Source organism: Nicotiana attenuata, unplaced genomic scaffold (assembly GCF_001879085.1).
Source record: "Nicotiana attenuata strain UT unplaced genomic scaffold, NIATTr2, whole genome shotgun sequence".
NCBI classification, from domain to species: Eukaryota; Viridiplantae; Streptophyta; class Magnoliopsida; order Solanales; family Solanaceae; genus Nicotiana; species Nicotiana attenuata.
In genome coordinates, this window is record NW_017674162.1 from 39,858 (window position 1) to 65,834 (window position 25,977).

General features: G+C 41.7%; 1 protein-coding gene across 1 annotated transcript; it reads left to right on the forward strand.

Annotated features, from left to right (window-relative positions):
* Positions 1-181: 181 nt before the first annotated feature.
* Positions 182-24,818, forward strand: LOC109218118 (pectin acetylesterase 8-like). The gene is made up of 12 exons (XM_019382447.1): positions 182-270; positions 455-564; positions 664-746; positions 823-955; positions 1,069-1,148; positions 1,246-1,332; positions 1,464-1,588; positions 1,697-1,757; positions 1,864-1,917; positions 2,004-2,081; positions 2,193-2,298; positions 24,665-24,818. Exons 2-12 carry the CDS (start codon positions 456-458, stop codon positions 24,706-24,708), a joined length of 960 nt encoding a protein of 319 aa, XP_019237992.1. The 5' UTR covers positions 182-270; position 455; the 3' UTR covers positions 24,709-24,818.
* The last annotated feature ends 1,159 nt before the right edge of the window (positions 24,819-25,977 follow it).

The following is a 25,977-nucleotide window of genomic DNA, read 5'->3' on the forward strand; positions in this document are numbered from 1 at the left end:
GAAAAAATCACTTATTTTGGACCACAAGAAAAAGGCCAAAAAATCACTTATTTTGGACCGGAGGGAGTATTTTGTTTTCTCTATATTTTAGAACCATAGTATTAATTACTGGCATGCAAAATAGTATTACTGGCATTGGTATTATAAATAGAGCCGAACTGTCAGACCAACTCATTTACCTCTAGTCCTCTACTATAATTGCTTTCTCTCGGGGGAAAAAAAAATTAAACTCCTTTCTATCATCAGCCTTTCTAATTAAGAAGAACAAACGTATTCTTTCACTGCATCTCTTTCTTCTTGTTATCGCTTATACTCTTTGTCTTCTTCATTGTTTTAACTAGCTAAAATTTGGCAATGCTTTAGTTCTCCTTACAAATGTTGATATAGGCTTTTCACATATGCAATATTATAAGCACGATAAAAACAACAGCTTAATTATTTGAAGATTTTGCAGGATGGCAACCTTCTTGTTACTTTTGCTAGCAATGTTGACAACTATTATAGCTCAAAAAGAACTGATAGTTAACATCACCATACTTCACAGCGCCACTGCTGAAGGCGCAGGTATAATATTTACTACATAGTACATTAAGCAACAAAGAAAAGAGAATGGCATGCAGACTTGTATACTAAGTATTTAATTTGTTTTCGAATCATCAACAGTTTGTCTTGACGGGAGCCCGCCAGCCTATCATCTTGATCGGGGATATGGCACAGGACTTCGCAGCTGGATCATTGCCATTGACGTTAGTTACATTTACTTCTTTTTCTTCTTCTATCTTCTTTTCAGTATTGATAACTCTGGATAAATTCTATCTTTAGGGCGGTGGTTGGTGTCAGAGCATCCCGGATTGCCGTAGTCGTTCAACTAGCGACTTAGGTTCTTCCATGAAGATGCAGCCGCCACAAGCTAAGTTTTCGGAGATTCTTCATAACGATCCAAGAACCAATCCAGGTGAAGCTCATATTTCAATTAATTACGTATAATTTAATAATAGTTTTTGTTGTCGTATCTGTAACTTTTTAGTACTTTTTAGCACTACTAATTGTAGACATTTGAGTTGGTAGAGTTTTACAACTGGAATAGAGTCAGGGTTAGATATTGTGATGGATCATCTTTTACGGGAGACGTTGAAGATATTGACCCTGTAAGTGTACTACCCCTTGTATTCAAATATTAATTTCACTGGTATTTGTTCTGCTTTGCATAAAGCTTTACTGATTTGAAATGTCAATCCACATTAGGATACCAAACTTTACTATAGAGGGGCAAGAATCTTCAATGCAATTATGAATGATTTAATTGGGAAAGGAATGCAGAATGCTGAAAATGTAAGATTCCACTGAATTCACTCTCTAATCCCAAATTCATAACACAACGTCACATGCTATACTTAATATACATTTTTACAAAAAAAATTGCAATTGGCTAAATCTGGAAAAACCAAAATGCAATATGTTAGGCAATCCTATGCGGTACTTCAGTAGGAGGATTGGCTACAATCTTGAACTGTGACAAGTTCAAGTCCCTCCTTTCGAATGATGCCAAAGTCAAGTGCGTTGCGGATGCAGGCTTCTTCATCAACGCGTGAGCTTTTCTTGCAATGCAATAAGCAATGACTCAAGAAATTAAATGGTTATCATCTTATTGATTTACGTCTATGCCATTGGAACTCAAGTTTCATGATTTATGCAGGAAGACAATCTCTGGTACTTATGATATTCAAGAGATATATCAGAGAGTTGTTAGGTTACATGTGAGTCTCACAATTTGTTTTAGTAAGCTATATGTACTTATGAATTACTAGATGTAAGTTAGATTCTTTTGTGCTACCATAATATATTTCTTTCCTCTCCTTGAAGGGATCAGCTAAGAATTTGCCTTTATCTTGCACGTCTGCAATGGAACCAAGTTTGGTAAGAGTCACAATTTAAAAATATTTTCCTTATACTATATTATAAATACTGCCCTCTATTTATAACATGCGTTGTCCTTAATGCAGTGCCTTTTTCCTCAGAATGTCGTTCCATACGTTCAGACTCCATTTTTTATAATCAATTCAGCCTATGACTCTTGGCAGGTCAAGGAGACATGCTAATTTCCTTGATTTAGGAATTTAATTCGTTACTTTCTTTTGTTTCTGTAAAATCTAAAAGAAATTCCATCTACTGATCAGACACTCTAACTCCAGATTGAAAATATTTTGGTTCCTAAATACCTCGATCCTCAACATGTCTGGGAGGATTGCAAGAGTCAAATAAGCAATTGCACATTTAGCCAGCGTATAATTATTCAAGGTTAGCGCTTTTCTGGTAATTATCAACTAAACCATACCTTTCAAAATCGCACAAGTATAATGGCTCTTTTTCTTTTCTAATTCTATTTAATTTACTTCTTGTATGGATCAGAATCCGACCCCACGATAATTAACGAAGCTAATCCCGTCTTAAGCTAATTCATGATTAATTAGTGGCACGACCACTCAGAATTAACGATATTCAACCCGCATCTGATTCGATTAGTAAGGCCATGGCCCATCCGCCACCATGAAGGCGAAATCCCAACGTGGTCACGGCCACTTATTGCCAGCTCAAGAAGCTCACAGCTATAAATACTAAGAGAGGAAACCCTAGAAAGGGGGGCTTCTTCTTCTTCACTATTGACGAGAGAAAAAAGAGATAACGAGACCCATATTATGGGCAAGAGGAACACCATTGTAAGGCTGTGAACCTCTTCATGGAGAGGCAGACCAAACCAATATTATCAATAAAGCCTTCTAATGTTTCTCCCCCTAATCCTGAGTACTTATTTTCGTCTCCTTCATTTGGTCCAATGGATTATTACGTTTTGCTATGATTTTCCCGTGATTTACTTATATTGTTTTATACTCATAAGATATGCGATAACTTTTGAGCAAACAATTTGGCGCCGTCTGTGGGGATTTCCTAGCAAAATCGTGTAGTTCTTCCCTGGACCAAAAGGAAAGAAACGCCAAACTCGAAGGGGAACTCGAAGATCTCAAATCAAGATCTAAGTCCTCTCTCTCTCTCCGATCTCAGATAGTGCAAACAAAAAGAAGAACGCCCCCCCCCCCCTCCTAAGGGGAGGTCTCTGTAAGGCATCTCCCACATCCCTAATACGAGCTCCGGCCAGAAACCGGCACGGAGATATCTCGAGCCGAGAGTCGCCTCAAGACAGCCTATATACCCTGGTTGGGAAGACAACGGATGAGCCGCTCAAGGTCTCGAATCCAAACCGAGCTTCAGCACTCAATACCCACAATATGGGACTCAGGCCATGAGCCTTCGTCATCAAGATCGACAAAGTTTAACAACAGTTGAACTGGGACTCAGGCCATGAGCCTTCGTCATCAAGATCGACAAAGTTTAACAACAGTTGAACTGGGACTCAGGCCATGAGCCTTCGTCATCAAGATCAACAAAGTTCAACAACAGTTGAACTGGGATTCAAGGCTATGCGCCTTCGTCAGTAAGTTCGACTACGATTGAACCAAGATTTAGGATGTGCGCCTTCGCCAGTAAGTTCAACTACGGTTGAACCAAGATTCAGGCTATGCGCCTTCGCCAGTAAGTTCAACTACGGTTGAACCAAGATTCAGGCTATGCGCCTTCGCCAGTAAGTTCAACTACGGCTGAACCAAGACTCAGGCTATGCGCCTTCGCCATTAAGTCAAGGCTATGCGCCTTCGCCAGTAAGTTCAACTACGGTTGAACCAAGACTCAGGCTATGCGCCTTCGCCAGTAAGTTCAACTAAGGTTGAACCAAGATTTAGGCTAAGCGCTTTCGTCATTAAATCAAGGCTATGCGCCTTCGCCATTAAATCAAGGCTATGCGCCTTTGCCAGTAAGTTCAACTACGGTTGAACCAAGACTCAGGCTATGCGTCTTCGCCATTAAATCTAGGCTATGCGCCTTCGCCAGTAAGTTCAACTACAGTTGAACAAAGATTCAGGCTATGCGCCTTCACCAGTGAGTTCAACTACGGTTGAACCAAGACTCAGGCTATCCGCCTTCGCCATTAAATCTAAGCAATGCGCCTTCGCCAGTAAGTTCAACTACGGTTGAACCAAGACTCAGGCTAAGCGCCTTCGTCATTGATTCAAGGCTATGCGCCTTCGCAATAAGTTCAACTACGGTTGAACCAAGATTCAGGCTATGCGCCTTCGCCAGTAAGTTCAACTACGGCTGAACCAAGACTCAGGCTAAGCGCCTTCGTCATTAAATCAAGGCTATGCGCCCTCGCCAAGAAGTTCAACTACGGTTAAACTAAGACTCAGGCTAAGCGCCTTCGTCATTAAATCAAGGCTATGCACCCTCTCCAAGAAGTTCAACTACGGTTAAACCATGACTCAGGCTATGCGCCTTCGTCATCAAAATTGACAAAGTTCAAATACAGTTGAACTATGACTCAGGCTACGCGCTTTCGCCATCAAAATCGACCAAGTTCAACAACAGTGTAACTGGGATTCAGGCTAAGCGCCTTCGTCATTAAATCTAGGCTATGCGCCTTCGCCAGTAAGTTCAACTACGGTTAAACCAAGACTCAGGCTAAGCGCCTTCGTCATTAAATCAAGGCTATGCGCCTTCGCCAAGAAGTTCAACTATGGTCGAACCAAGACTCAGGCTATGCGCCTTCGCCATCAAAATTGACGAAGTTCAATGACAGTTGAACTGGGACTCAGGCTAAGCGCCTTCGTCATTAAATCAAGGCTATGCGCCTTCGCCAAGTAAGTTCAACTACGGTTGAACCAAGATTCAGGCTATGCGCCTTCGCCAGTAAGTTCAACTACGGTTGAACCAAGACTCAGGCTAAGCGCCTTCGTCATTAAATCAAGGCTATGCGCCCTCGCCAAGAAGTTCAACTACGGTTAAACCAACACTCAGGCTACGCGCCTTCGCCATCAAAATCGACCAAGTTCAACAACAGTTGAACTGGGACTCAGGCTACGCGCCTTCGCCATCAAAATCGACCAAGTTCAACAACAGTTGAACTGGGACTCAGGCCATGCGCCTTCGCCAGTAAGTTCAACTACGGTTGAACCATGACTCAGGCTATGCGCCTTCGTCATCAAAATTGACAAAGTTCAAATACGATTGAACTATGACTTAGGCTAAGCGCCTTCGTCATTAAATCTAGGCTATGCGCCCTCCCCAAGAAGTTCAACTACGGTTGAACCAAGACTCAGGCTAAGCGCCTTCGTCATTAAATCAAGGCTATGCGCCCTCGCCAAGAAGTTCAACTACGGTTAAACCAAGACTCAGGCTAAGTGCCTTCGTCATTAAATCAAGGTTGTGCACCCTCGCCAAGAAGTTCAACTACGGTTAAAACAAGACTTAGGCTACGCGCCTTCGCCATCAAAATCGACCAAGTTCAACAACAGTTGAAATGGGACTCAGGCCGAGCCTTCGCCATCAAGATCGACAAAGTTCAACAACAGTTGAACTGGGACTCAGGCCATGAACCTTCGCCATCAAAATTGACAGAGTTCAACAACAGTTGAACTGGGACTCGGGTCATGAGCCTTCGCCATCAAGATCGACAAAGTTCAACAACAGTTGAACTGGGACTCAGGCCATGAGCCTTCGCCATCAGTTGAACTGGGATTCAGGCTATGCGCCTTCGCCAGTAAGTTCAACTACGGTTGAACCAAGATTCAGGCTATGCGCCTTCGCCAGTAAGTTCAACTACGGTTGAACCAAGACTCAGGCTAAGCGCCTTCGTCATTAAATCAAGGCTATGCGCCCTCGCCAAGAAGTTCAACTACGGTTAAACTAAGACTCAGGCTAAGGGCCTTCGTCATTAAATCAAGGCTATGCGCCCTCGCCAAGAAGTTCAACTACGGTTAAACCAACACTCAGGCTACGCGCCTTCGCCATCAAAATCGACCAAGTTCAACAACAGTTGAACTGGGACTCAGGCTACGCGCCTTCGCCATCAAAATCGACCAAGTTCAACAACAGTCGAACTGGGACTCAAGCCATGAGCCTTCACCATCAAAATCGACCAAGTTCAACAATAGTTGAACTGGGACTCAGGCTATGCTCATTCGCCATCAAAATCGACCAAGTTCAACAACAGTTGAACTGGGACTCAGGCTACGCGCCTTCGCCATCAAAATCGACCAAGTTCAACAACACTTGAACTGGGNCGCGCCTCCAAATTGTATCAAGCCCATGCGCCTTCGCCAGTAAGTTTAGCTACGGTCGAACCAATACTCAGGCTACGCGCCTTCGCCATCAAACCCAACGAGTTCGACCTCGCTTGAACCATAAGTCTAGACGCCTTCGTCCTCAAATCTAACAAGTTCAACCATAGTTGAACCAGGACTCGGACCAAGCGCCTTCATCATTGAACTCAGCAAAACCCAACCTCCAACGAATCGCGGCGCAGGTTAGGCGCCCTCGCCCTTCAAGTAAGTACTCCCAACTAAAACTAAGATTGGGGACACGTAAAGTCCGGCCCCGGTCAAACTACAAGGCCGCATTTCTGTCATCAGGGCCGACAATTCGACCGCGCCCGAACTGGGACTAAGGCTAAGTGCCGCTATCGCCAAGCAACGGCTCCGACTCGCTCACCCCGAGTCGAAGAAGAAGAGTCGTCAGCAATTAAAAACTAAAATGCCTACCAGAGTCGAACTCGAAGGCAAATCACCCCTTCGCGCGCATGCAAAGAAAAATCTAAAAGGGAAAAAAGAGGAGGTACGAAACATATACAAGGAAAATAACGGAACGGAGATCTCATTTATCCATGAAATTAATTGCGGGTGATCCCCGCTTACACCCGGCCAAGGCCGATCAATACAAGGAAAGAGAAAAAGAGAAGAAAAAATGCATAACATCTTTTTACTCGACGCCATCTGCGCCAGCATCTGCACCGGCGTCATCCTCTGGCGTCGCCGCGTCAAAACCACAGTCGGCACCGGCCTCACGAGCCTTTTGACGCGCCCCCTCGAAAGCAGCTTCGGTCACGACGCCGGCCTCCCAAAAATTCTTATATACATCACGTTGGGCCTCGGCAAAGACCCAAAGTTCTCGAGCCTGGCTGGAAGAAGCGACTTGATCCCGTAGGCGCTGATTCTCTTCTTCTAAGGTTGTGATCCGGTCCGCCATGACTTGGGTGTCCTGCTCAAAGACACCGATCCGCTCCTCGAGACTGGCTTCTCTAAAGGCCGCAGCATCCCTCTCCAATGCCCGTTGGGATTCGTGCACGCGAATAGCTTCCTTCAACGCCCCAGCCCTCGACGAGGCATCCCTCACTAGAAGCTTCAATACCGCGACTTCACCCTCCAACGCAGTCACTTTCCCGCTCCATGCCGCAGCGGCCTCCGCCGCCTTAGCCTGGCCCTGGCGCTCACGCTCAGCTGCAGCCCTTCTCCCCGCCTTAAGCTCCTCATCCTTCCGCCGGAGCTGCTCCCCGAGAGCACTCGCTCTGCCAAGTGCTTGCTGCATCTAAAGCTCCCGCCTCGCCAGTTCCTCGACCAAGGTCCGACTACGGGGGTCAATCCTCAGGCGCATGTGCATCTCTCGGCACTGATCACGGTAGCGGCGGTATTTCTCCAGCGCCCGCAAAAATATCCCCGAATGGACGTTGGCTCGACGGATGCTCTCCAACTCCAACAAATAAGACTGCAAAGCAAAGACAACGATTAAGATAAAGTTCAAACTAAGATGAAAAAGAAGCGAACCGACATTATATTACATACCCTCAAGCCCATCACAGCCACTTCGTTCATCAATCTGACATCCGTGACGCCCCTCAGTGACGCGTTCTCGGCCTCCGAGCACAGCAGCTCAAACTGCGGGACCAAGCTACTCCCTTAGAGCAATAAGTTCAGCTCCGTGGGAACCTCGACAAAGCGAGACCGCTCCTCTGCGCGCACCGCTGAATTGGTGAACCCTTCCTGGAACATACGGACGTCGTCGGGGTCCAAGTCGGATTCGGACTCACACTCATCTCCTACAGTATCCCTTCCTCCCTCCGCCACCAGCGAGGTAGAACCCCCCGCCGTAGCCATCGAAGGAGCGCTTACCTCACCAACCTTAGCAGCCGCTGAGGAACTACCTCCCGTCTCAGCGATTGGAACCTCCAACTGGGTCGCCGAAGCGACGGCATCATCATGGCCTAAGCCAGCCAGGGCGACCCCCATTGTCTGTCCACCCTCAAGAGCAGGTGCCGCGAGCGCACCCCTCTCTGCATCCGTCGGAGGAGAGTCTAAATTAATTACCACAGGAGGAGCCGGCGTAAACACAACCCTACCCCTTATCAAGGGCCTCTCCTCCTCCCCGTCTGATGGTGATTCCGCCCTAGGGCGCACAACCCCCGATGGCCTCTCGTCCCGAAGTGCGGCCCGCGCTGGAGAAGGAACCGCTGAAGATTCAACTGATGCCGCCCTCGGTATTGAGCGCGACACAGGCGCCGCAGTAAGTCGAGCGACTGCACCCGGCCGACGGAAGGCCAACTGAGGGGCCCTGACGTGGCGTTCCCTCCCTGATCACAGGAAAACAAAGTTGATGAATAAAGTTGAGACAAAGAGGGACAAAAGAAGAAATTAATTTTTTACCTGCCATAGGCCTACGGCCATGCCTCTCCCAGAAGGACGCCCATGTGCGTATCCCCACCGTGAGTACGGCCTTAACCCAGTCGCGAATCCCAGCTAACGGAGCCGGTGGCAACTTTTCAGCTACAAAATTGATACGAGTTAAAGCTTATGAGCACAAGACGTGAGGAGGGGCAGAAAAGGGAATTCGACGATTAGAGAACTTACGTGCATAATTCCAAGCCTTTGGGAACACACTAGAGCAAGCCACTAAATGTTCCGTCCTGATGTAGAAGAAGTGCTCGAAAGGGCAAGGGTCGACCTCATCATCCAGCTTCGCAGTCAGGCCCCTCGTCCCGCGAGGGAAAGCTCGAATCATGGTGCCACGAACTCTCTAGGGAACGTAGAGGCTAAGCACATGCTGCAGCATGACCTCCCTACCGGCCAGTTCTGCATATTTTATAAACATTGCTAACAATTTGAAATGAGAAGGGGCAAGCTGACCCGGGCACGCCCCGTAATAACGACAGAAATCAACCACCAGCATTGGGAGCGGGAGCTTAAATCCCAACTTGAAGGGGTAGGCGTAAAAGACGCAGTATCCCCTACGGTCGGTGTGGACCCTCTCCTCGCTTCTAGCGAGAATGACGTCAGCATAGCCTGGGATGACCCCCTGTTCCCGTAGTCGGGACATCCCAATCTCCCCCATTAATGGGGCTTCATCCACCTGATCCTCCCCACCATCGGCGGTGAAATCAGTCATCGGACCTCCGGGCAGAGGTACTATCTCGTCAACCGATGGAGCTTCACCGGTCTCCACCAGTTCTGCATCGCCCATTGCCGGAAATGGCCCCTCGGTCACCGGTGAGTTAACCGGAAGATCCGTCGGAAGAACATTTTGGGAAGAAATGCCTGCCATTGTTGATACAATAACGAGAAAGAAACAAAGTTTGGGGGACGAAGATGAAGGTGAAACAGCAGTAAGAAAAGCTTCTTCAGAATCTCTCTCAGACAAACAATGAGAATATAAAAAAAGAATGCCTCAGCCTTTATTTATAGGCAATGCAAGTGGCCTTCATGCACCCCAACAGCCACCATTAACTACATGACCAACCGCACACCGGTTCGATTCCATAGGAATGTGCGTCATTATGACAGGCTCCATAAAGCAGCCTTGCAATCACCAATCGGCGTCTCACCCTCGAAATGGTTATAACGACCTATGAATGCCGAGGAGACGCTCCTTGCGCCCTAGAAATTTTTTGACATCTCCAAACACGTATCAAGCGTGCCCTTACTCCCCTCGGCCTCACAACATACGACCCGTCCGCCATGGTCGACGGGTATGCACCCAAAACAAACGTAAGGATCAGAGCATAATGAAGCTCGACCTCACTCGAAGTAAGTTAAAAGGTCAAGCGCCTTCGCCAATGAGGAGAGTTCGACCTCGATCGAACGATGAATTGATAGCACAATATCAAAATACTAATATTCTACAAGGCTAAGGGCCATCGCCAAAGAGAATTCGGGCACGGGAGCATTTAACAGCTTGTTTGGATGGTTGTTACTCATTGTATGGTATTGTATTGTTATCCCAAAATAATGTTTGTTTTGATTGTTTCATTAAAAATGGTCGTATTGAATTGTTAAATCCATTGTTCCGGAACAATAAAAAGTTTCATTTTATGAAATAATCGATTTGGTGTGGTGGGATTGTTTCTTATTTTTCTTTCCAATTATGTCCTAACTTATTACTCCATAATTCTATTTTACCCTTTACTTTTTTTTTATCTCTAAATCTCCAACCTATAGCCTACTTTGTCTTAGTCCCTTTTTTTCTCATAACTTCTATCGCTTCCAACTCCAATGTAAAAGCTATTGGTTTTGCCTTCTTTTTGTTTTGTTTTTCTCCTAATGTGATTTTAACTTCAATTCTAATTACTTTAACTCCAATTCTTTGTTCCTTTCTTCTGCCAATTCTCGTTCCTTTCTTTATCGTAGTTTTTTATTTTTTTTCTAATGATAGTTAAAGACATATTTTGTAATAAATTAAAAAGCATATTTAGTGATAAATTAAAGACATATTTGGTGATAAATTTAATATTTAAATAATTGAGGGTAATTTAGTAAATTTATCAATATATAGTACAATACGATACAGTCAAACAAAACATCAAAATGTTATTTAACAACAACAAACAATATAATCTATCCAAACGTTGTAGTCATAAAACGATACAATTCAATACAATATAATATAATACAATATAATACATTATAAAACGATGGTGTCAAGACCCGAAATTTCCACCATCAGGATCGTGATGGCGCCTAACATTTCACTTGCTAGGCAAGCCAACGTTAGAACAATTTACTTCTTTTAACAGTTTAAATGATAGCATTAATAATGAACTAAAAGGACAGATATGTTTAAGTATAAATGTGGAGATTAAACAACCAATCGTCTATTACAATTCCCTGAACCTGGTGTCACAAGTGCACGAGCTTCTAAACTAATAGACATAAGAGTGTGAAATAAGTACAAGCTGGCCAAATGAAGTTATAGAGCTAAAATGAAAAGAGGATGGGGACTTCGGGAGCAGCGGGAGTTGAACAGCCGTACCTCAAGTCTCAAACAATATCCAATCTGAGCACGCTAATATCTGCTGCTGGGACCGACTCCAAAATCTACACAGTGTGCAAAGTGTAGTATACGTAAAACCGACCCCATGTACTGGTAAGTGCCGAGCCTAACCTCGACGAGGTAGTGACGAGGCTAAGGTGAGTCACTTACACTAAAACATGTACGCAGTATATAATAATAACAAAACAACTGAAATACAGTACAGAATTATACAACCAACAGGAAATGATAATCACAACCTCTAAAGTAAACCAGTGGCGTCCAGATATCATTTACCCATTTACCTCTGAGCCCGGATACACAATTAGTTTTGGAATCTGACCTCAAATTGAGGTCTATATCCTTAATTTGAGAAAATCCTCAATTCTACCTAAATCCCTAGTTTTCTACCATGAAAGAACAAATATTAGGGCTAGGAATTCAATGGGTGATGTTAGAAATGGGAGAAAATGAGTTAAGAGTACAAACCTATGATTTGGAGTTAAGTTTTCCCTTCAAAATTGCTCCTAAGACGAGTTCTAATGAAAGAGTTATGAAAATTTGGGAGAAATCCCGTCACTGTTCTGTTTTAAGTCAGGCGACAGGCTTTCTTCGCGTTCGCGAAGGGACTGCCGCGATCGCGAAGCAGTAGCTCAATTACCCTAGGCATTAGAGAGATACTCTTCGCATTCGCAAAGGCATATCCCTACCAGCCTAGGCGTTCGCGAGCCATGTGCGTTCGCAACGAGTATAGGTCACTTCCCCTCCCCCAACGGGCCTTTGCGTTCGCGATAGGCTGGTCGCGTTCGCGAAGGGTAATGGCCCCGTTGCTATGCGTTCGCGACCTAGAAGGATTTCTGTCACACCCCAAAATCCGAGGAGCGAGACCGGCGCTCAACCGAGTGAACCCGACTAAGTAAGCCTGTTAGGTTTCATTCTACCCAAACTAATTCATTAATAAATAGGAGATGGCCTCCATTAATCAAATTCTATAAACATGTCATTAACGATTTCCCATTTCATTTTCATTAGGAACTTGATTCACAATTTTGAAGACATTACAAGTTTTATACATCATTGCCAAACATCAATATTTCTATTTTAATTCCAATACTCGACACTACCCACAACCTATCTACGGAGCCTCTAAATACAACTGAAGAATAATATGGAAATGCCGGCAACAAGGCTCCGGCTATACCTCAAATACAAGTACATGATTAACAGATGAAACAGGACCCCGAAATGAAGTGGGCTCACCAAGTCAGCTGAAAGGATGATGCGACAGTAGCTATGACCAACATTGCCTGCTACAGAAACACCTACATCCATTTAAAGACGTAGCGCCCCCGGCAAAAGGGTTGTTAGTGCCATCGAATAGCACTAGTATGTATAACTAAACACCATCTAGTTAGAAAGAACTTTCATACAAAGATAAGGAAATCACAAATATAACCCAAGAGCTTTAAACGATCACAACATTATCAATAATAAGAATCATACAATTTTTACATCATGTTTCCATAGCCTTTAGTGTGGGGCATTTCATATTGTTCATCATTGTTCGCTATACCACTGCTAGCTTGAGCGGAGTCTGATCTCGACCCGATCAGCTAGGCTGCCTCATTTGAGACATACACTTCAATCACAATCTCTCTCCCCTTTTAATCCGGGGTTCAATATCAACATACTACCACCATGTGTGTGGCATGACATCCGATTTCGGCTCGATCGGCTAGGCCGCCTTACCAAGGCGTTTCCCTTTTCCATCAATCATTTCAATTCAACCTTTGTTTCACATATATCGTTCCATAGGCACATGGGGCCACAACTATCACATCATATATTTGGCACTAGGCCACATCTCACATCATTCCCGATTTCAATGTTAGATTTGTAATTCAAGATAATAAGTGCACACAAGATCAATTAAAATTGTAGGCATAGAGGAGACTTCACATAGATGGCACAACATATGCAGCTTCGATTTCAATTTAGGGTCTAAGCATTTCAATTCATGATCCATAGTCCTTGCACCTTTTCAAGTTATCAAGTATAGCATATTGATCATATTGAGACATACTTTCCACGCATATGAGGTTGCAACACCAATTCAAGTGAATGAACAATCAATACAACAATTCAATTTTTATCTTACCGTATTCACACAACCTCCGATAAAGCTCAATTTCTAAAAGACGGGGTTTTAGCCATACATACCTTAATAAAGCTTTCCTTAATCCTTACTACGACATTCCGAAAATTCTAGCAATCCCAATATACTTTGAGACATAACAAAATTGAACACATATTAGGAAGGTATTCATGGTTTCAGCTCATTTGAGCATTTTATCAAATACTAGTTGAGCATCTTGATTTCAAATTTCTTGTACAAGGTTTCCTTCATTCCCCAACCCAATCTTTACTTATTTATGTTCAACAATCTTCCCACAAACCTAATTTGTACATGCATGTATACATAATACTATTACACCCAAGAATCATACCTCAATAACCCATCTTATACCCCAAACTCGAAATTAAAGTCTAATGTATAGAACCTTACCTCTTAGATGAAGAACATGTGATTGGGTTCTTTGATTCTTGAAGACTTGAGCAAGAGGTGGGTGATTATGAAGCTAGGTCCATCCTTTCTCTCTCTATATGCTCTCATCTCTCTCTAAAATCAGTAGGAAATGACCCCAAAATGAACCCCTAAAGCCTATATATTAAAATGGGGTCGGGTTATAAAAATAGGAAAAATAAGCCTCCGAAATCGGGTCTGCGATCGCAGAATGGACCGCAAACCAAGAATGTGGGCCGCAGAATGCATCGCAAAATAGGTGCCCAAAACTGGGCAACACTGGCCCAATTTGCGACAGATCTGCGATCGCAAAGTCAAAAATGCTACGGATTTGCGATCGCAGATTTGACACAGGATCGCATTTTTTCAGCCTTGGGTAAGTTGATCATAACTTTGCGTAGGAACGTCCAAATGACGAACGGTTTGAAGTGATAGAAACTAGACTCAAAGACCTTTCATTTGATAGGTTATTCATCACATAAAACCTTATACATATTTAGATATTCTCGTTCAAAGTATGGACTAGTGCAAGTACCTTTGGAATCTTAGCCTATTATGAAAATTTTCCCATTTAGCTTACACTTAGGCCTCTCCTTGGACCCCACCTTACTTAATATATGACTCATACACTTGTTTACCAAATCCAATTGATGACCATCATGTTAATAGCACATAAAACATTATAATTAGCCTACATGGCACCACGAAATCCTAATTTACTTAGCGAAATTTTCCGGGGCCTTACACTCTCCCCCGCTTAGGATCATTAGTCCTCGAATGAGGAGTAGAGTTCGACTTAAACGCTCAACATAATAAATCTCTTTTCTCACCTACCTCAAGTCCCTAAATTTTGACTAACTCCTAAATTTTTCAGAAATTTCAGCAGAGTCTCCTTTGTAACTACGCCTATCCACCTGCCAGAGAACCACCAAAACCATCCTAAAAATACATCCACAACTCGACAAGGCACCACAATGTATATATCAATAACATGAATCTCAGCATTACAAGCACTACATTATCATAACAACACCTACACATGGACTGCACATATTTAGATCATAACACCTATAAGCTACCTTTCAAATCAAAGCTTATTGATATACAATCAAGCGAAAATATTTTCCTTCCACGACACTTTCGGCCTTCAAGGTGGCCTCCTCAACTCGTAAGCTTTGCCATAACATATTCACGGAAGCAATCCCAACCCCTAAACTTATCTAACAAGGATGACAGCTAGACACCTCGCATAAGCTAACTATCCATCAACATTCACCTTCAATAATTTACACCAGGATAATACACAAATGATCTCCACCTACCTTCTTAGACATAGACATGTGAATACACAAAATATATGGCGAACAACTATGGGGAAACTTCATACTCCTAGTGCGGCCTAATATGGAATACACTCACGCAACCTTTATTATCAACTCACATAACATCTTCAGGGGAAAATATTTAGAATAACCTGTTTACCCTTCTAAACTCTAAATCTCTAGGCGAACCCTCTCACTAAACCCTTGATGACTTTCGACAGTTAATCTAAGATGTGCTATCATAACTGACCATAAACGTTACCTATCGAATNGATTCACGAATAATGCGTCTCGTTCAAAGAGTCGATACGTGCAATGTTTTGTTATTCAACACCTTGTTAAGACCATGTTTAAGAGAATTCTTCAATATGGATGTACATATACAACGAGTAGAAATTTTGATCTGACTCACTTAATGACTTTAGGTTGGTAGGGAAATAGCTTAATCGATACCCCTCGACTCCACATCCCTAACGTACGTAGGTAACATACTTATATACTACATGATCTGGTGGTGCAGAGACATTACTACGAACAAGGGTACTCCCCTTAGCAACAAGTTCTACCAATCCCTCCATGGCTCGATACATTCTCCTAACAAACGCTTGGGCAATCTCCCACATATTCAATGGTAGGGGCATTACCTCCTTTCTGCTTCCAAAATCATGAATTACTCATCTTGAGATTAAGACATAGAATGGAAATTAGCTCCCTATCTTAAGCTCTACTGCATGATCTGGAGTATCAAAGAAGGGTAAAATTCCTAAATGTCCGAATATCCTCCAACTTATAGATGTGGTCGACTACACACCGATAAGAAGGACTCTACTAGACACGGCTCCGAGACATCCTAGGACACATTAAAACCTTAGGCTCTGATACCAAGTTTGTCACGCCCTAAAATCCGAGGAGCGAGACCGGCGCTCAACCGAGTGAACCCGACTGAGCAAGCCTGTTAGGTTTCATTCTACCCAAACTAATTCATGAATAAATAGGAGATGGACTCCATTAATCAAATTCTATAAACATGTCATTAACGATTTCCATTTCATTTTCATTAGCAACTTCATTCACAATTTGAAGACATTACAAGTTTTATACATCATTGCCAAACATCAATATTTCTATTTTAATTCCAATACCCAACACTAACCACAATCTGTCTACGGAGCCTCTAAATACAACTGAAGAATAATATGGAAATGCCGGCAACAAGGCTCCGGCTATACCTCAAATACAAAGTACATGATTAACAGATGAAACAGGACCCCGAAATGAAGTGGGGCTCACCAAGTCAGCTGAAAGGATGATGCGGCACTAGCTGCGACCAACACTGCCTGCCATAGAAACATCTACATCCATTTAAAGACATAGCACCCCCGACAAAAGAGACGTTAGTGCCATCGAATAGCACTAGTATGTATAACTAAACACCATCTAGTTAGAAAGAACTTTCATACAAAGATAAGGAAATCACAAATATAAACCAAAAGCTTTAAACGATCACAACATTATCAATAATAAGAACTATACAATTTTTACATCATATTTCCATAGCCTTTAGTATGGGGCATTTCATATTGTTCATCCTTGTTCGCTATACCACCGCTAGCTTGAGCGGAGTCCGATCTCGACCCGATCCGCTAGGCTGCCTCATTTGAGACATACGCTTCAATCACAATCTCTCTTTCCTTTTTATCCGGGGTTCAATATCAACATACTACCACCATGTGTGCGGCATGACGTCTGATCTCGGCCCGATCGGCTAGGCCGCCTTACCAAGGCGTTTCCCTTTTCCATCAATCATTTCAATTCAACCTTTGTTTCACATATATCGTTCCATAGGCACATGGGTCCACAACTATCACATCATATATTTGGCACTAGGCCACATCTCACATCATTCCCGATTTCAATGTTAGATTTGAAATTCAAGATAATAAGTGCACACAAGAGCAATTAAAATTGTAGGCATAGAGGAGACTTCACATAGATGGCACAACATATGCAGCTTCGATTTCAATTTAAGGTCTAAGCATTTCAATTCATGATCCATAGTCCTTGCACCTTTTCAAGTTATCAAGTATAGCATATTGATCATATTGAGACATACTTTCCACGCATATGAGGTTGCAACACCAATTCAAGTGAAAGAACAATCAATACAACAATTCAATTTTTATCTTACCGTATTCNTCACTAAACCCTTGAAGACTTTCGACAGTTAATCTAAGATGTGCTATCATAAACTGACCATAAATTTACCTATCGAATATATGTGATCACACGGGGATGCTCCCTCTTGACATGTTTGAACTTCAATATCCAATAGATTTAATGCAATGAGGAGCAATGGAGTTCAAGGTTGGGATGGAATTATTCAGGAATCCATTTATGCGCCGAGCAGAGTATTTCACGAGGTTATATGCTAAGAGACACTAAGATTACTATTAACAATACTGACATGATTAATCATTATGACGACATCAATTATTAGACAAATAAGGCATAGGGGTAACTCGTACATTGGCAATAGGAATCACTAAGGAGGAATATTCAAGTAAGTGACCCAGTCGTCTCCTGGAGTGTAGGGAAAATCCGTTTATCAAGAATGAGAATACTCTGGCACCTTGAATACGATATGGGTTTCAAAATACATGAAGTTGGATTACACTCTTAACATTAACTGACACACGGAATCTATGCCACAAGCCCATGAGGATGGAAAGAAGTTGAACACTTATGGGATTATCATATTTGAAACGGCTTATCCCTTCCGGATAATTGATCCTGTATGAGAGAACAAAAGATACGACTACTTGTCTTCCAAATCAATACGCTCATGATATGTTCAAAAATCTAAAGGCATCTAATCTCAACCTTTCACGAGTGAAACCACATAGCTAGGAACTCCTACCGCAGGGGTGAAATCATGTATTGGTTAGAGGGGTTTTAATGGTTGACGTAACGCTTCGGGAGGAAAGACAATTAAAACTCCTATCCTCCTTAAGGAGGTGAAATGCCAGGGGTAGCAAAATTTCCCGCACATGACAATGACGTTGTCAATAATCCTAGAAGCCGAGTGAGTAGAAGGCCACGTAACCCGTCCAATCCGACCCATTTAAGACTTTTGAAAATGGGACACACTTTGGTTCGAAATCATGGCAATATAAGCTTGAACTTTAAGGAAAATCATTGCTTTTGAAACCCATGAGACAAGCCCTCGTAGTCCTAGAGAATCGTCAACATTGGCAAGGAATTACTTAAAATCATTACGAGCTGGTATATAATAAGGCCTCGAAGCGACCGTATGAATAATTATGAAAGGGTGAGAAGTCTTGATGCACTTATCGGAGAGGAGTAACCTAAGTTATCTAGTCATAGCGACAAGTAGAGCATGTAGATGATTGTTAGAAGAGCATCTACAAGGAATACCAACAATATTTATTTATTCGAACAAAAGGAATATGTCCCCATCCTTAATGCTATAAGACTTCCTCTTTGATGCCATGAAACATAAATGAATTTTACAATGAGAGTTATCAGATGAAATAGATAGTAGGGTAGCAAAACTAATGAGCACCATTTGGAACCAACAAGCTTAAACCAAGTTGAAGACATTAGAAGTCTGTAGAAAAGGAGAAATTTGCCCACTCTCAGGGCGCTTGTAGAGTACATAAAAGTGAGGTTAATTAAATCAGATCATATAGTTGGATAACTAGTCGAGACATTGAGATAATATCGCATTGAAGATTACGGGTAAACAACACATGATGCAAGACAAATTAAAAGAAAGTGAGAGAGCCTTATGGAAGTAACCTTTACATTGTAACCACTAGGAATGGTGGTAATATAAAGTGATTACGAGAAGCTACATTTTTGAAAGAAGATCTTTGTATGTAGTCACGTGATGTATAGCTCCAGAATTCAAAAATCCGATTATGTTTAGCAACTCAACTTCACAATGAAGCACTATAGCACACTTCTACACAACCAACTATTACCAGCCAAATTGGGAGACGCTATAAGACTTGATTGAGAGAAAAGTTTTGGCATACGAATGTGTTACTAGGTGTATTGCTCCTTGGTCAACCCAAAACCAAAGGCGAGAGTTAGACTGATAAGTAGATCGTTGGACTAGCACATGTGTAGATAATCCATTATCAAAAGGAGATCATTCAATCTCAGCAATTGCAGCATGCTATCAACCCTTAATGAACTTGAAGTGAGGTGGGAACCCAATGAGATAGTATAAAATAATTATGGAAGGTTTGCAGATGTTCATAATGAGTTCTCCATGGATTTTGACTTGAGAAATACCTAGATGCTAATGAAAAACAAAAAGACAAGAGAAACAGACGTTGTGCTATGATAAGATAACCTCCAAAGGTGCGCTTGGTCTTGACGGAGAGCCTGGTAAGGGTCATTACGGGAAAGGAAGTGTTACAATGACACATATAAGGATATGTTCTCTCATGGTTATCGAACAAGTGTTGGGAAACTAGTACAATGAATTCACTAACTAAGGAACACAATTGACACATGTTGTGGAGGTGCAAAGAGAAAATAAGAATTTGTTATAAGCTGGACATGTTTCTGCTATATTAACTCCCAACTGCAATATACAACCACGCCACGAGCAACCACAATACTAGGACAAGGTGAGCTACTTACTGCGGGATGTCACAAGTGGACACGAAAGTTATGGCGACACAAGATCTTCCTATGACGGGGATGTGAGGATCTCAATTTTCAGAGAGACTTTATGCACAGGTGAGCATTTCGATTGACATGCACTCATGTGATAGGTGTTAAGGTATGCTCTTATGTTACTAGATACTGAGAAGCTTTCATGATGATATTCGCAGGATAGTAGATTGAATTGTTCAAACCATATAAGCCATATACACAACTGAGTAAAAGACTGACTCTAGAAGGATCGCAACACTGGAATGCTTTACATGGAACTCGACACCACATAGGTAAACTTTACGACGGTGCATGCATAGGCACAAGTGGGCAGATGTTGTCCATTTCAATAAAATATTCTGTAAGAAATTCATCAGGTATAGTCCCTTGGTAAGAATTTAGGAAATGCAGGTCGAAGTATTAATCCTAGAGTCATTGTCATAACCCCATTCAAGGACACAATTATAGAACTTAATTCCACAAGAATGTAAATAAGAGGATTTGTAATAGAGTGGATTCACGAATAATGCGTCTCATTCAAAGAGTTGATACATGTAATGTTTTGTTATTTAACACCTTGTTAAGACCATGTTTATGAGAATTCTTCAATATGGATGTACATATACAACGAGTAGAAATTTTGATCTGACTCACTTAATGACTTTAGGTTGGTAGGGGAATAGCTTAATCGATACCCCTCGACTCCACATCCCAAACGTACGTAGGTAACATGCTGATATACTACATGATCTGGTAGTGCATAGACATTAATAGGAACAAGGGTACTCCCCTTAGAAACAAGTTCTACCAATCCCTCCATGGCTCGATACATTCTCCTAACAAACGCTTGGGCAATCTCCCGCATATTCAATGGTGGGGGCATTCCCTCATTTCTGCTTCCAAAATCATGAATTACTCATCTTGAGATTAAGACATAGAATGGAAATTAGCTCCCTATCTTGAGCTCTACTGCACGATCTAGAGTATCAAAGAAAGGTGAAATTCCTAAATGTCCGAATAGCCTCCAACTTATAGATGTGGTCGACTACACACCGATAAGAAGGACTCTACTAGACACGGCTCCGGGACATCCTAGGACACTTTAAAACCTTAGGCTCTGATACCAAGTTTGTCACGCCCCAAAATCCGAGGAGCGAGACCGGCGCTCAACCGAGTGAACCCGACTGAGCAAGCCTGTTATCATTCTACCCAAACTAATTCATGAATAAATAGGAGATGGACTCCATTAATCAAATTCTATAAACATGTCATTAACGATTTCCCATTTCATTTTCATTAGCAACTTCATTCACAATTTTGAAGACATTACAAGTTTTATACATCATTGCCAAACATCAATATTTCTATTTTAATTCCAATACCCGACACTACCCACAACCTGTCTACGGAGCCTCTAAATACAACTGAAAAATAATATGGAAATGCCGGCAACAAGACTCCGGCTATACCTCAAATACAAAGTACATGATTAACATATGAAAAAGGACCCCGAAATGAAGTGTGGCTCACCAAGTCAGCTGAAAGGATGATGCGGCACTAGCTGCGACCAACACTGCCTGCTATAGAAATACCTACATCCATTTGAAGACGTAGCGCCCCCGGCAAAAGGGATGTTAGTGCCATCGAATAGCACTAATATGTATAACTAAACACCATCTAGTTAGAAAGAACTTTCAATCAAATATAAGAAATCACAAGTATAACTCGACACTTTAAACGATCACAACATTATCAATAATAGAATCATACAATTTTTACATCGTGTTTCCATAGCCTTTAGTGTGGGGCATTTCATATTGTTCATCCTTGTTTGCTATACCACCGCTAGCTTGAGCGGAGTTCGATCTCGGCCCGATCGGCTAGGCTGCCTCATTTGAGACATACACTTCAATCACAATCTCTCTTCCCTTTTTATCCGGGGTTCAATATCAACATACTACCACCATGTGAGCGGCATGGCATCCGATCTTGGCCCGATCAGCTAGGCCGCCTTACCAAGGCGTTTCCTTTTTCCATCAATCATTTCAATTCAACCTTTGTTTCACATATATCGTTCCATAGGCACATGGGGTCACAACTATCACATCATATATTTGGCACTAGGCCACATCTCACATCATTCCTGATTTCAATGTTAGATTTGTAATTCAAGATAATAAGTGCACACAAGAGCAATTAAAATTGTAGGCATAGAGGAGACTTCACATAGATGGCACAACATATGCGGCTTTGATTTCAATTTAGGGTCTAAGCATTTCAATTCATGATCCATAGTCCTTGCACCTTTTCAAGTTATCAAGTATAGCATATTGATCATATTGAGACATACTTTCCACGCATATGAGGTTGCAACACCTATTCAAGTCAAAGAACAATCAATACAACAATTCAATTTTTATCTTACCGTATTCACACAACCTCCGATAAAGCTCAATTTCTAAAAGACGGGGTTTTAGCCATACATACCTCAATAAAGCTTTCCTTAATCCTTAAAAAATTTTGGAACTCTTAGCACTTCGATCTATTATATAAGAATTACAAATTGAACCAAGAATTAGGGACATTATTAGGATTCTAGCTCGTTTGAGCATATTATCAAGCACTAGGGGTGCATTGTGATCTTAGGTCCTTTTTGTGAGAGGTTTCTATCATTTTATACCCCAATTGCTGCTTTCTTTTTACTTCACAACCTCCCAATATTCCATTATCTATTGTGCATGCAAGAAGCCTATTCTTATACCCATAAACTACCTCACTAATGACCCCTTATGGCTTTGTTGAAAATTTAAGAGCTGAGGGGATGAAGTCCTACCTCTTGGGATGAAGGTTTAGGTGCCTCACTTGATTATCTTCAATGTTTAATAAAGATTTGTGGAGCAATTTTGATGTTAAGCACTTCCCCTCTCTTAGACCCTCTTTCTCACTCTAAAAGTACCAAGAAATAGGCTCAAAATGAGCTATTGTATAAGATATATCGACAGGGGGTCGGGTCATGAAAATAGGAAGATTAACCCTCCGAATTCGGGTCTGCGGTCGCATAATGGACCGCCAGAATGGGTATGCTGGCCACAAACGCGTCGCAGAACTCGGTGCCCAGAACTGGGCTACACTGGTCCAATTTGCGATCGCAGATCGGTTATGCAGACCGCATAATGGTTTTTGCGATCGCATATCTGACACAGGATTGCATTTTTCCAGCCTTTGGTAATTTGATCATAACTTTGTGTAGGAATGTCCAAATGACGAACGGTTTGAAGCGTTAGAAACTAGACTCAAAGACCTTTCATTTGATAGGTTATTCATCACATAAAACCTTATACATATTTAGATATTCTCGTTAAATGTGTGGACTAGTGCAAGTACATTTGGAATCTTAGCCTATTATGAAATTTTTCCTATTTGGTTTACACTTAGGCCTCTCCTTGGACCCCACGTTACTTAATATATGACACATACACTTGTTTACCAAATCCAATTGATGCCCATCATGTTAATAGCACATAAATATAATTAGCCTACATGGCACCACGAAATCCTAATTTACTTAGCGAAATTTTTCGGGGCCTTACAATTTCCCACACAGCTCGAGTTCACTCTTCGCATTCGCGAGAGTTCCCTTCGCGAACGCGAAGAAGAAGACACCATATGACAGCTGAAGCACTAAAACCATATTTTCTAAGTTCAAAACACCCCGTAGCCTATCTGAAACTCACCGAGCCCTCGGGCTCCAAACCAAACATGCACACAAGTCCTAAAACATCATACGAAGTTTCTTGCGTGAACAAATCGCCAAAATAACACCTAGAACTACGAATTTAGCATCAAATTGAATGAAATTTTCGAGAAAGCTTTAAAACCTCTATTTTTACAACCAGATGTCTGAATCATATCAGCCCAACTCCATTTCTCACCGACTTTCACAGACAAGTCTTAAATATCATAATGAACCTGTAATGGGCTTCGGAACTAAAATAGGGACCCGATACCAACAAGATCAAACATTAACTAAATTCTTAAAACCCTTAGATTTTCAGTCTTTCAATTTTTAACAAAAATCCATATCTCGAGCTAGGGACCTCGGAATTCGATTTTGGGTATACGACCAGGTCCCATATTTCATTACGGATCCATCGAGACTGTCAAAACACGGGTCTAGGTTCGTTTACTCATGTTTACCAAAGTCAACTAAAATCAACCTTTAAGGAAAAAAATATTATTTTTATCAACTTTCAGCATAAATGCTTTTCGAAAATACGCCCGGACTGCGCACACAAATCGAGGAGGATAAAAATAAGATTTTTAAGGCTTACGAATGCAAAATCATGTTGTAAAACATAAGATGACCTTTTGGGTCATCACAGATGGGTAACAACCGTCCAAACAAGCTGTAAATGAGGGAGGACAGGGCAGGACAAAACTTTGTTTTTGAATAATTCAAAAAAAGGCAGGGCAGGTAGCAGGTAAACTTTTTATCCAAGCATAAGGTTTCCTATTAGGTAAAAAGGATTTACAGCTTGTTTCCATGAGCTCCCCAATGGGTCTTCAGAAGCTCCCAAATGGGTTTTACATCAGTATATCGTGAATTGGATATATCACTTATACATTGAGCATTTTTAAGCTATTTAAATGCTTGAATCAAATAAATTTGTCCAGTTTCATTAATTAATTTTTTTTTTATCTAACATGACCGTTAGTCGTAAGATAACGGTGAGGGCAATTTTTTCAAAGTAGGTGGACGTAGGGTATTATTGTACCAACTCCAATAATCTAGGGGCAGTTTTGACCCTTTTCCGTTTGCAATTCTATTATTCCATTATAGAACATAGAATTACTTAAGAGTCTTAATTGAGTTCATGTACTATCGCAGGTTCTAAAACGATTCTTGCATATAATGAACTTCGATTCTACTGAAGTCCCAAAAAATGAATTGATATGGAAGGAAAATATAGTATGAGTTTTCATATATTCATAAAAATTTTAATTATTATTTTTTGGTTTCAAAATATTGGTCTACTAGGATGTTTGAAGGCGAGATTAATCCGTTTTGCTTATCATATATTGATTATGAGCTAAAAGTTAAAATAAAACTGATTATTTGGTGTGCACTAATCCATGTTCAACTAGTATGCTTTTTAAGTCATCAAATTCTTGCTCAGAAACCTAATTAGAATAACAATCAGTAATAAACGAATTGGAAAATAACAAAAGTAAAAAAAAAAAAGTGAGACTGTATACGGTCAAAATCGGGCTTGCCCGATGTTGCTATTTAATCGAGACCAGGAGATCACGTCGAGAGTAAGCCTCGCGATGGATCGGGCTGTGACACGAAGACGAGGTGTCGAGTTCAAGGATCGAGATGTCCGTAGAGACCGAGACCACCAGGAATCGAGGCTACGTATGACCGACTTCGAGTGAAGTGCAATAACGAAAAGGCAAGATATCCGTAACCGATCGAAGATCACGGCGGGAATCCCGGAATATATCAAATCAAGGGCGGTTATTTGTAACAATCATGAGATTTACTTCCGTAATTAAAATTGTACTATAATTAGAATTCCTCTAGTATATAAAGGGGAATCCCTATTATTTGTACAGGACTACATTCAGACAGACAAGGCAATATAATATTTCTCTCTTTCTTTGGTTTACTAACTAGTTGTTCTTTAATTGTTCTTACTTTAGTAAGCTCGAGGGTTCATCAGCTCGAGGGTACTGTCCGAGCATTGGTTTGTTTTACATCTCGTCAATTCCCATCATTTATCTTTAAGTCAATCAGTTGATATTAGGTGAAATCACATATCCTTAGAACCACATGACAAGTTTAATTGTTATTCGAATTTTAGGGTAAATAGCTTGGCGCCCACCGTGGGGCTAAGCATAATAGTGATTGCTTAATATCTTAACCTTCATAACAGATACTGCTTTTACGCCTGTTCTTGTGAGTATTTTTCGATTTCAGGAATCAACATGTCAAATTCTCTGGTAGTACCCATTCACACTAATACTGGCCTTGGCCTTCATGGCGAATACGAACACGTAGCCACCCTGGGAACAGAGTGCCTCCAATCAATCCCGATGCACCACAGGCCCTAGACCCAGTTGATGTCGGTTCTTGTGTCGCCATTCGTGGAGATTTAGGCGCCGACCCTGAAAATAGGATCCGCAGAGACTCCCGGGCAG

Coding starts and splice junctions, on each gene's coding strand:
- LOC109218118 (XM_019382447.1), top strand. CDS start 456: ATGGCAACCTTCTTGTTACTTTTGCTAGCAATGTTGACAACTATTATA. Junction 1,589..1,696: donor GCAGGCTTCTTCATCAACGC/GTGAGCTTTTCT, acceptor TGATTTATGCAG/GAAGACAATCTCTGGTACTT. Junction 1,758..1,863: donor AGAGAGTTGTTAGGTTACAT/GTGAGTCTCACA, acceptor CTCTCCTTGAAG/GGATCAGCTAAGAATTTGCC.